The sequence below is a fragment of the Lacerta agilis genome, chromosome 14 (genome assembly GCF_009819535.1).
Source record: "Lacerta agilis isolate rLacAgi1 chromosome 14, rLacAgi1.pri, whole genome shotgun sequence".
In the NCBI taxonomy this organism is placed as follows: Eukaryota; Metazoa; Chordata; class Lepidosauria; order Squamata; family Lacertidae; genus Lacerta; species Lacerta agilis.
The window spans coordinates 10,835,902-10,848,512 of NC_046325.1; the positions used below are offsets into that span (position 1 = coordinate 10,835,902).

The 12,611-nt window shown below is 45.7% G+C and overlaps 1 protein-coding gene across 1 annotated transcript; it reads left to right on the forward strand.

Moving 5' to 3' along the window:
* Nucleotides 1-981: 981 nt before the first annotated feature.
* LOC117057410 lies at nucleotides 982-6,095 on the forward strand. The gene is made up of 5 exons (XM_033168250.1): nucleotides 982-1,000; nucleotides 1,150-1,188; nucleotides 2,728-3,045; nucleotides 3,993-4,289; nucleotides 6,005-6,095. The coding sequence occupies exons 1-5, from the start codon at nucleotides 982-984 to the stop codon at nucleotides 6,091-6,093; spliced, it is 762 nt and encodes a 253-aa protein (XP_033024141.1). The 3' UTR covers nucleotides 6,094-6,095.
* Nucleotides 6,096-12,611: the final 6,516 nt, after the last annotated feature.

Sequence of the window (12,611 nt, forward strand, 5' to 3'; positions counted from 1 at the left end):
CCCAAACCCCCCAGATTTCCCCCCCCCAGAGTTCAATCTTTCCAAGTCTTTCATCTTCCCATGTCGTTTCCATCATACTTGATTTTAAGTTTCCTACGCCACTGCTCTTACACTTGACATTCTCTCGAGGGCTCAGCATACCTGGCCATCCTCTGCCTTGCTATCACTGCCTGTGTTCACCCACTATATCTCTGTACAAGCAAGCAACAACAGTGAGGGGTTGACAGCAGCGCCTCCCACCTGCCTCGTGTTTCTCCTCTGGGTGGTTGTGTGGATGAGGCTCAGAGGCAGCTGGAATGGGCTGCAATGATTTGGGCAGAGAGAGGAAGAGAACCCACTGAGAGACATCCTCTTCCTATACAGGAGGAGATAAAAGAGTCCATAAGGAGGCCCTGTGGGAGCTTTGCTCATCCCTCCTAATAATAATCGAGAGCCTGGCTTGAGGTCTCTTCTTTTTAGGAATATCAGAGCAAAAGTGTGTAAGGATTGCCTTGGTGGATAAGACTTGGGTATGTGCTTTAACACTCGTTAATTCGCAACACCGTAGCCCATATGGTGCGGCCAAAGCCTGCGAAGTTGAGCTTCTCAGTCGGACCATTCCTGTTTTATGTCCAGTCACTTCCATCCTTGGGAGAGGCCCTCTTATGCTCACGAGGTTCATCTTACATGCGCTGAGAAAAGGGCATCTGAGTGTGTTAGCACCTGCTCTTTCGAAGTGCCAGAAAACATCAGGCAGAATCATCAAAACTCGTCCAGCTTTCCGGGGGGGGGGGCGGAGGGTGATCCAGCATACTTGACATTTAATTTATCGGACCTACTGATTGGTGATGTGTTCTGTACTTATTTCATGAATGTGGTTTTTGTTCATTTGACGCTCTTCACCACAATGATATCCCCCCCCCCGTAATGTTGACAACATAGTTTTGTTTTGTGGGGGCTGAATAATGCATTGGGATAGAATGATGCAGCCTTCCTCAATCTATGCCGGTCTCAGAGTCTGGTCAGTGCTTGGATGGGAGCCTACCAATGAACCTTACATGTGCTCCCTCGAGACAAATATAACATGTAAATAATCTTCAGATCAAATCAGTTCAAACCTCCGGGCCTATTTGACATGCTTCATGCCTCCTTTTTATTTCTCTCTTTCAGTTTTCCTGCATGTTGTTCCACAGCCAGCATCATCTGCAGGTAACATTCCAAAAATCTCCACGATGAGTTGTTGATGTGGAGAAGGCAAGAATGTCTCTAGAGAAGAACACTTTTCTTTTGTTCAACTCTTAGAGCCAACTTCCCCTACCTGGTGCCCCTCCAGCTGTTTTGGACTACAACTCCCATTAACCCCTGCTGATTATACAGCAGGCATAGGCAAACTTGGCCCTCCAGATGTTCTGGGACTACAACTCCCATCATCCCTAGCTAACAGGACCAGTGGTCAGGAATGATGGGAATTGTAGTCTCAAAACATCTGGAGGGCTGAGTTTGCCTATGACTGTTATACAGCATAAAGGTAGTGAATTCTGACAATTTTACTGCAGAAATCACACTGTGAGGAAAACCAAATTCCACTTGTCAAATTTGACCCACAAGGCCGATACTGATAAAGATCTGGCCTGTGAAGCCAGAAGGTTTTTGCCTCACCCCTGGAGTAGGACTTGTGATATACAGGTTCAAATCCCTTATCCAGCCATTCCCTATTTTCCAGAGATGTCCCTGATTCAGAGAAGCAGTCCTTATTTCTGATTTGATCCAGGAATGTCCCAATTTTCCTTAGGATGTCCATATTTTCATTGGAGAAATGTAGTAGGATATGCACTAACTCTAAGCCTGACCTACTTTACAAGGTTGTTGTGAGGTGAGGAAAAGTATGTTGTGAGGTGAGGAAAAGTATGGTGTATGCTCAGTGGAATTTGCTGCCAAGGAGTGTGGTGGAGTCTCCTTCTTTGGAGGTCTTTAAGCGGAGGCTTGACAGCCATCTGTCAGGAATGCTTTGATGGTGTTTCCTGCTTGGCAGGGGGTTGGACTGGATGGCCCTTGTGGTCTCTTCCAACTCTATGATTCTATGAGTCTATGGTTTACCACAGTTTCCCCTCTTGTATCCTGGATGAGTACATTCAGCGAGTGCTTATAGGGGGCATTCCAAAATATGACTGTCTGCACCTGTAGTCTGAAGAGGCACAGTCCCGAATCCAACCACCTCAGTCTTCTGCTTCATTTTTGTGCCACGTGGCTCCAACTTTCCATGAAGAGACTGTGGCAAGCTTCTAATTCCCAGGGCGGTTTATGTATCGTAACAGAATTCTATTCATAGCTGTCAAGTTTTCCCTTTTCTTATGAGGAATCCTATTTGGAATAAGGGAATTTCCCTTTTAGAAAGGGAAAAAGTTGACAGCTATGATTCTATATGCTGACAGTGATCTCACTCTCCACATGTGGGTCCTAATATAGCTAAAACGACACCATCAGGGGAGAAAAGGGAAGTTACCAGCAGGCATTGGGGGGACCTCACGTTTGCAGAAGTATAATAAAAAATACTTCAAGAAAAGCACAAGGGTGGAGAAATGGAATGAGGCATTCTGTAAGAGATCTGGTCTGAATCTCATGGTTTGCAGAATTTTTTAACAGCATGTGGTGGTGGGGTGGAGTAACTTGGAAGAGGGCAAGGTTAAAACAGAGCACCCCACACTCTGACAATTCGTTTCAGGTTCCCCTTCTGTGCCTGCCACTGAGATCCCTCTGCTTTTCTTCCAGGGGCTCTCCAACCCCCCGAACTCTCGGTACAGCCAAATTATCCCGAATACTTTGAAGGCGAGAGGGTTGTGCTCATATGCTCAGCTTTCCCAAACGGGACGGTGGAGGGATACAGGTTCTTCGATCAGGACGGGCAACAGATTGTCAAAATGGCTGCCGACCCTTATCAAAAGGGCAAACTGGTTTTGAGGGCTGAATCGAGCAAGATGGGAAATTACAGCTGTGATTACTGGACGGGGAAAGCTGATACCGAGGTCACATCTGCACAAAGCCACTCCGTCTCCCTACAAGTGAAGGGTAGGTTTCTAGTCCCTAGGACATCAGTGGTTTTGTGCCAGAAAGCCCCTTGGGGCATATAATAGTTTCTGACTTCTACTTTCATCAGGGAAGCAATTATGGAAAAAGTTTTGCTTCTGCATGGTAGATTCAACCTGTATTCAGAGGAGGTGTTCTGTAGGGCCAGCCTACCCACGAGGCAATGTGAGGTGACTCCCTCAGGCAGCAGAATCTACAGGGGCAGCAGATCTGGCCTCCCAAGAATGTGTCAGCCACTGCTGCCGCCACAATGACAACTGTGGCGTGCTCCTTGCAGGCTGAATCTGCCGCCTACTTCGCTGCCCCCTCCCAATGCTGCCTCTACAGTGGTCTCTTGGTGAATAGGAGGTGCTTTTCCCATCCTTGTTCCCTGTGTAGATCTTCACTAGGGCTAGGGAAATGGACACCATTTTGTGGTTTGCCTCAGGTGACAAATTGTCTTGGGCCAGCCTGGATGCTCTGTGTTAACTCTGATCAGCAGAACCCGGCCAGAACTTCCTGGATTGCAGCAGCAGATCCTAACCACACCAGGTGGCAGAAAATACCAATTTATGCCATCTCTATGCTTGTTTTGACAGTTCCCTGTCTGTACAGTTATTTGAGAGGCCTGTTTTTGTGCAAGCCATTAACTGAATGTAGGTGGATTATCTGGCTGCAGAACTGCATTGCAAATTTCAAAGGGTGTGAGAGGTTCGGTGAGCATATGGTTTCAGAAAATGCAACTGGATCAGATTTCTTCCCCAACCTTTGCGTTCTTTCACCTTGTGAAAAATTAACCTAAAAACAAACATCTGAATCTGCATCCTCTCTCAATTTCCCTCTTCCCACCCAATCACTGCAAGCATATTTCAGGATAGGGGAGTTAGTATAGCTGCTGGCTCTGTTACATAAAGGAATCTCAACCCTGGGTGTTTATCTTTCTTTCCCAGAAGCCCCGGAAGCCCCCACCCTCTCTTTGAACCCCAACCTCATCGAGTACAACCTGGGAGATTCGGTCAGCCTTGTGTGCTCAGCTCCACCTGAAACGAAGAAACTCAAGGAGTTCCAGTTTTATGGCGACAGAATTAGCATCTCAGCTGTGGCTTCATACGGCAACATCTACATGTACAACATAAGCATCATGGAACTCAAGGATGTGGGACTCTTCAGGTGTGGCTACATAGTGCATCTTTCTGGACGGAAAGTTATTTCGAAGAAGAGTAACCCTGTCACTGTTGTTGGACTAGGTGATCTTTGGGTTTGTTTGTTTGTTTATTAATTTATGGCATTTACACCCTTTTGCCAAAAAACACTCTCAGAGCTGCTTGGAAGGCGGGGGGGGGGCAGTATTAATACCCTCCCTGCCCTCAGGATTACCTATTTAAAAGGGGGGAGGGGAGTGACAAGGGAAAAAACAAGCTTAAGCAAACGCTCCTAAAGTTGCAGCTCTTGTAATGCAGTTTGCCCAATCTAGAAGGACTTAGGAGCAGCCTTGTTCAACAATTTAAATATCCCAGGGGAGAGGTGTCTGATTATCTGTTTATTAGGGGACAGGTCCCCCTACGCCTCTGAAAAAGTGGCTTGTTTTGCATTTAGGGTGGCAGTTTTAAGGAGAAACAAAATAGGAAACAAAATAGGAAATTCTTTCCAGTAGCACCTTAGAGACCAACTGAGTTTGTTCTTGGTATGAGCTTTCGTGTGCATGCACACTTCTTCAGTTTTAAGGAGAGACGTTTGTGGGACATGGAAGCTAAATACGTCAGGGAAGCAAAATCTTGTCTGACAGAATGCCTGCCTTTAATAATTATTTTAACTGTGCAGTGTATTTTATTCTTCGTAATGCATTTTTTCTGTTTTATGTATTTTTTTTTATAATGGCTTTCACTACACAGATAAATAAGAATATTCCTATTCATATAATGCATTTACCCTCCTCCCTTACTAATTGTTGTAAGAATTTGGGGTCTTTTATTTATATATATATAATATATTATTAATTTACCACGCAAACACAGGAAAAACAGGCCTCACACCATTTTGATTCTCAAAATGACCAAATGTTTACCAAATGAGTCTCTGCAAGGAAGGAGGGGTGAGGGATTTAATTGTTCCAGGAATTAAAGAAGATTACCATCTCAAAGGAATGGCCAGGCTACCAAGAAGAGGCATCAGATAACGCCTTTTTGTGTGGTGTAGGTGTGATGCATCTTGGTGATGAGCTTGTGTTATACCTCTTCTGTGATTGATGTTTCTGGGGGTGGGCTAGACTCCAGGAGGGATTTTGAAATGTCTTTATAAGAGCATGCCTGCATTGTTCTGGGTCTTTTCCCTGAAAACACTGTTGTTGCAACAGCTTCAATAAAGATCAAGCTTACTAGCTGCTTTGCTTCTCAATTTTCTCTGGTTGGCCTCTGTTTTTTACTCCTACCAATGGAGAACCTGCAAAGGACTTCGCAAGGGCTCTTGTGTACCCCATAAGGGAATAAGGGCAGATTTTTCCATACAACACTAATGTCAGTGGTGGTTTTGACCTCCCTAAAAAAATTTTATCCTACCCAGATCAGGCCCAGGAGCAGAGCAGGTGATTTATGTTCCATCCAGGAGGACACAGTAGCTCCTACCAAACCGTAATTCCTCATAAACACTTCCCTACTGTTGCTTGAATTTCTCAGGCAGTCTTTGGGGGAAAGCATGCGTTTGACGGAATGCTATCTCTCACACTCATGTAGCTTTCGGGTTTTGAGATCGGGATTAGATAGGAACAATGAATCACACAGAGCAATCCGATAACAATCTCACTGATAGGAGTCTGCCAAAATGACTAATAGGCATTCTGTGGGCCAAACCGGAATTACGAAGCCTTATCTGATTCTGAAAAAATGGCACCCGGCCTACTCAGCAAAATGTGGCAACTTTTCATTGTACTCTGTAGCCAACAGCTCTTTCCCCCTTGCCTACTTAGGTGCCAGATGGGAACGGATGTTGGCTATTGGCGGGTCCTTCTTCACCATCAACAGCTTCATCTTCCTCATCTCCCGCTGGTGCTTTTAAAACCACAGGTAAGTAATACACTTTCTGCAGAAAATCCCCATGGATTAAAGGATTTCTCCCCCCCCCACACACACACACTTTGGGACAGGTGTGGCCCAAAACATTTTTTAATGGTTGGGGTGGGCGGGGGAGAGAATGGCGTCACTGCCACCCCAGTCCAAACACACACGCATACGTGTCAACAGTCATTCAGATCTTCGTAACATCCAGATTATATCACTGTAGCACGTGCTACTGAGCCTGGAAGCTGAACTCTGACTTCCAGGTGTCTGGAACAGTTGCTTCAGAACGTAGGAGCCAGATTGTTACCTGATAGAAAGGATACAGCGTGGCGTTGTCTCGTCTGCGGTAGCCGCCTCTTCATTTCCAGAGCCATTTCAGAGCGGCGGTCTTGATGCGGAGAGTCCTGAACCAGGTGTGAGGAACCTGGAATCCCTCCAGATCTAGTTGAACTCCATCTGTCACTAACCCCCAGCCAGCATGGCCAGTTGTTAGGGCCGGTGAAACCCAGTAATACAGTCAAACCTCGGTTGTCAAACATAATCCGTTCTGGAAGCCCGTTCAGCTTCCGAAATGTTCCACAACCGAGGTGCGGCTTCCGATTGGTTGCAGGAGCTTCCTGCAATCAAGCAGAAGCAACAATGGACATTCGGCTTCCGAGAAACATTCAAAAACCAGAACATTTATTTCCGGGTTTTCAGCATTCGGGAGCCAAAATGTTCCAAAATGGAGGCGTTCGGAGTCTGAGGTTTGACTGTAGCTGGAAAACCACATGCTCCAAACTAGCCTCTCTCTCTCTCTCTCTCTCTCTCTCTCTCTCTCTCTCTCTCTCTCTCTCTCTCTCATTAGCTTCACATTTTTATTTTTGCTAATGTGTGTTGTCAAAATCTGTCTGAATTGGTCCAATTCCCAACTCATTCGACTGCAAATGTCACAGGATTTGCATCTTTGCTCCGATGTTATGATCCAGGAAAGACTCTCATCATTTGCTATTTTTAAAAAATAATTTTCAGGTCTCCTCTGCAGAGGACTGAAATAGCCCCTTTGCCTGGCTGATTGCAGTTCTGCCCTTATCAGCTTCTCTTCAATCAGATTGCGATATATTGCTTCATTCATCAAATGGACCCGCTTCCCCCACAAATCACATTTCACAGAGGGAAAACCTGGATCCTCCCATCATGAATAGAGATTGTTTTGATGGCGTTTCATTTTACGGACATTACATTTGTAAATACATATTTCCGATTCCATTAACTTGAGCAAAACAATTTTAATATTCTTTTTAAAAAGAGAGAGAGAGAGAAAACAAATCAACAGCACCACAGTAGTTTCAATTAAAATAGATTTTGAGTTTTGTTTTGGAAAACTAGCATGCTCCCTTTCAACCAAACCCTTCTTTTTAATGAATTATTTCTAAATCTGCATACTAATAAATACAGTTTGTATTCCACAATCAGAGATACATTCCTGGCTGCCAATGGTGATCCAGTTTTTAACCCCCTCCCACCACAAGGTGGGTGAAAGAGTGTAAAGTAAAGTAAACAGATGTCCCACACTTTTGTCAGGATTCCTATTTGGGTTCCTCTCTGCCCCTGAAAAAAATCCTCCACAATCCTCCACAAGGTTTGTGCCTAAGGGAGAAACGGCTCTGGGCCACTGTATGACTTGCAATGCTGGCCACCAAGTCATGTGTTGAAAGTTGTCTCCAACAAAGGCATGCTCAGATTAGACCCATTTAATCCAATGGGTTTACATTAGTCATGTTCCCTCATTGAAATGGGTCTATTCTGAGTCATGGATTTCAGCTAATGCTGAGTCACAGTGTTTAAACAAGCTGTTTCAGTGCTTTCGCAGAACGACATGGGGTAGAGAATGCCTCTCTGTGACTGAATTAACCTTTGAGGGAGGCAAATGCCTGCCTCCCCCCCCCCTTTTCTTGACTTAGCTTAAACATGCAGTCCATCTTTCTTAAAAACAACTATTTAAAAAGCCACAGCGCTATTTCAAATGCAGGGCCGACCCAAGACATTTGGCTGATTGAGGCAAAGGATAAGATGGCGCCTCCGTCTCCAGTAGCTGACTGGCGATAGTTTTTTATATTTTATTTTTTCATTTATATCCCACCTTTCCTACAAGGAGCTCAAGGAGACGTAAATGTTTCTCACCACAAATGTGTGCAGTAGACTTAGCTGGGAGAATGTGCCTGACCCAAGGGTCACACTTCACTTCCGAGCTGGATTCGAACCCTGATCTCCCAGGTCCTAGTCGGACACTAGCCCCACTGGAAGTTGAATCGGAACTCAACTCTGCTGCGCTTGAGACAACATGCCAGAATGTGAAGCCCAGGTTCAGCTGTGTGACAACAGAGAGGAATGGGCAAGGTCTCCAGGGGAACAGCTGCAGACTGTTGGAGCTACCCCACAGATCTGCCATCTGAATCTGCCACCTATCTGTGTCTAACGGTAGGACTGGGTCAGTTCAAGTGGTAGTTTGGCTGCTCTGTCCACATTTCTAGGACTGGATGTGTGACTCAGCATCATTCCCGAGGGCATTCTGTCCCAGGAATGCAGCCTTCAAGCAGCAGCCAGGTTTTGTTTTGTTTGTCTTGAGAAGAAGAAGAAGGAGAAGGGGAAGGGGAAGGAGAAGGAGAAGGAAGGAGAAGGAGAAAGAAGGGGAAGGAGAAGGAGAAGGAAGGAGAAGGAAGGAGAAGGAGAAAGAAGGAGAAGGCGAAGGCGAAAGAGAAAGAGAAAGAGAAAGAGAAAGAAGGAGAAAGAAGGAGAAGGAGAAAGAAGGAGAAAGAAGGAGAAGGAGAAAGGAGAAGGCGAAGGAGGAGAAGGAGAAGGAGAAGGGGAAGGAGAAGAAAGGAGAAAGAAGGAGAAGGAAGGAGAAGGAGAAAGAAGGAGAAGGAGAAGGAGAAGGAGAAGGAGAAGGAGAAGGAGAAGGGGAAGGGGAAGGGGAAGGGGAAGGGGAAGGGGAAGGGGAAGGGGAAGGAGAAGGAGAAGGAGAAGGAAGGAGAAGGAAGGAGAAAGAAGGAGGAGAAGGAGAAGGGGAAGGAGAAGAAAGAAGGAGAAGGAAGGAGACAGAAGGAGAAAGAAGGAGAAGGCGAAGGAGAAGGAGAAAGAAAAGGGGAAGGGGAAGGAGAAAGAAGGAGAAGGCGAAGGCGAAGGAGGAGGAGGAGAAAGAAGGAGAATGAGAAGGAGAAGGCAAAAGAGAAGGAGAAGGAGAAAGAGAAAGAAGGAGAAAGAAGGAGAAGGAGAAGGCGGTGGCGGCTTTGGCCACCTTGTATTTAAGGTAAGACGAAAATACCTGTAATTTGCAGGCATTGCCAAAAGTTGCCACAAACATACAGTGGTACCTTGGTTCTCTAACTTGATCCATTTCGGGAGTCCATTTGACTCCCAAAACCATTTGAAAACCAAGACGCGGCTTCCGATTGGCTGCAGGAGCTGCAGGTGCTCAAGCAGAAGCCGCGTCGGAAGTCCGGCTTCCGAAAAACATTCGCAGACCGCAATACTTACTTCCGGGTTTGCGGCGTTTGGGAGCCCACTTGTTCGGGAGCCAAGCCATTCAAGTACCAAAGTACCACTGTACACTTTTGAAGGAAACTAATGGTCCCCCAAAAGAAAGGAGAGGGAACTTTGACCCAGCTTCACTTTCAGATGCCTACAGAAAAGTGAAACCGACAGCTTTCAGAATATTGTATAGAAAGTACATTTTGGTGGAGTTCACTCCTATTTTGCTGAAGGGTCTGGGTCCGTTGTCCAACCCCCCCCCCCCATTACCAATGGCAAAGCCACATTGAGCTACGTAGGTCCACCACCACTGAGAGCTAAGATCTCAGAAATGGGAGGAAAATAATACACAGCTAAGCCAAAATTGTTGTCTTTGTCCATGGAGTTTTCTTGGCAGGGATACTGGAGTGGGTTGCCAGTTCCTCCTCCAGGTGGATCACGTTTGGTCCAAACTCTCCACTATGACCTGTCCATCTTGACCTGTCCATAGCTTCCCTGAGTAATTCAAGCCCCTTCGCCACGACAAGGGACAGTGTTCTCGAAGCTACTAACATGAGTTTGGCCAAACTGCGGGAGGCAGTGAAGGATAGGCGTGCCTGGCGTGCTCTGGTCCATGGGGTCACGAAGAGTTGGACACGACTGAAGGACTGAACAACAACAACAAAGCCAAAATTAAAACAAAATCGAAAATTCTTTCTAGTAGCACCTTAGAGACCAACTGAGTTTGTTCCTGGTATGAGCTTTCGTGTGCATGCACACTTCTTCAGATACAAAGCCAAAATTGACCACCTGGGTGGTGTATGTTGAGTGGGTGGCAGATGGATCTACCTGCCTTGAAGGAGAAGCTGCTGCTCGGTGGGGTGACCTCCAATGCACCCTTTTGCCTTTCAGCCCTGTGATATTTTGGCCGGCATGCAGACGGACAGCTCAGAGTCCTTTTTCCTGAGACGGGGATAGACAGTGACACTGGAACCAGCCGTGTCTCAAGAGTGTGACTAGAGCCATGATGAAGCAGAAAAAGAATCCCCATCCAAGGTCACGCCTTACAGTCATCTCTCCGATTTCACTAATGCAAACTGTATTGCGTAACAAACAGAGCAGGATGCAATCAGGATTGGCGGAGGGAGGGAGGGCAGAGGAGGCAGCCATCTTCCCAGCTGGTTGCCAACTTAAAGGAGGGTTGATGCTGGGGAGAGTGCTACCAATTGTTGATGAGGCTTGAGGTGTAAATGTATTTATTTAGAAATACAAGCCCACTTGATCAAAATGTTTCTGAGTGATATACAAAGAAAACTGGAAATAAAGCACAACAAAAATCCACAGCCTGATTAAAACAAATATACATAATGGTATCATCTTTAAAAACATTATATAAACATAGGATGTAGGTGGCGCTGGGGTCTAAGCCACTGAGCCATTTGGGCTTGCTGGTCGGCAGTTCGGATCTGCACAACGGAGTGAGCTCCCATTGCTCTGTCCCAGCTCCTGCCAACCTAGCAGTTCGAAAGCACGCCAGTGCAAGTAGATAAATAGGTACCGCTGCGGCGGGAAGGTAAACGGCGTTTCTATGTGCTCTGGTTTCTGTCACTGTGTTCTTTGGTGCCAAAAGCGGTTAAGTCATGCTGGCCACATGACCCGGAAAACTGTATGTGGACAAACGCCGGCTCCCTCGGCCTGAAAGTGAGATGTGCGCCACACCCCATAGTTGCCTTTGACTGGACTTAACCATCCGGGGGTCCTTGCATTTACCTTTATATAAACACACACACACAAAAAAAAAATACATAGAAGCATCCTCATTAAAAATATAAATGCAATAAGTAACACCTTGGAAACAAACAAACAAACAAAATTCCTTCCAGTAGCACCTTAGAGACCAACTAAGTTTGTTCTTGATATGAGCTTTTGTGTGCATGCACACCTCTTCAGATACATTTGAAACAGATACAGGCAACTAAATGGAGCTTCCATGTTCATTGATTTCCCGCCTCACCTTTTTAAAATCAGATACCTGCAAACTTGGAAAGAGAATGGGCTCCTGAGCCGAAGACCTAGCTCAAAGGGAACCCTGTAGGCACTCCCAGACCAGAGGGGGTAACTTCCACCAAGCCAGCTCCTATCCTGGCACACTTCATTTCATAAAGTAACCGCTCCAGGGTAGGCCAAGAACTTAGCGTCAAACAGAATGAGCATTAAGCAGGGAAAGGGGGTGTATCTCAGTGGTAAGAGCATCCGCTTTGCGTCCCTGTCTCAGTCTCCAGCATTTCTGGTAAGGGATTGGAAAGACACCTGGAGAGTCACTGCCAGTCCGTGTAGACATGACTGAGCTAGGTGTGGACTGAGTTATAAGGCAGCTTCCTGCCTTCCTACAGGTGAAACTCGAAAAATTAGAATATCGTGGATAAGTCTATTTATGTAAGCAATTGTTTTCATTAGCTACTGGAGTTTCATATATGAGATGGACTCATGACATGCAAAGCAAGATTTATCAAGCCTTTGTTTGTTATAATTGTGACTTACAGCTGATGAAAACCCCAAAGTTGAAATTGTTAATTTGGGGTTTTCATCAGCTGTATGCCATAATCATCACAATTATAACAAATAAAGGCTTGACATCTTGCTTGCATGTCATGAGTCCATCTCATATATTAGTTTCACCTTTTAAGTTGAATTACTGAAAGAAATGAACCTTTCCACGATATTCTAATTTTTCGAGTTTCACCTGTATTTGTGGGGCACAGGGATTATGTAGGTGAATTACAAGAATCAGCCATTCTAGGATGTTTCTGTTACTCCCCCTGCAGAAAAAAAAACTAGCAAGACGAACTGCTGTTGCCTAATGTAAGGTTTTCTTCCTCGAGAGGCTTTGTGGGTTCCATTATCTGCGCTCCGCAGCCACCCTCATGCCGTCTAGCTGCTTCCTTTTTAAGCAACGTCCAGGCGGATTTCTCTGAATGAAAGGATGATACAAGGAGAAAAGGATGGCAAGAGGGGGCAGAGGGCAAG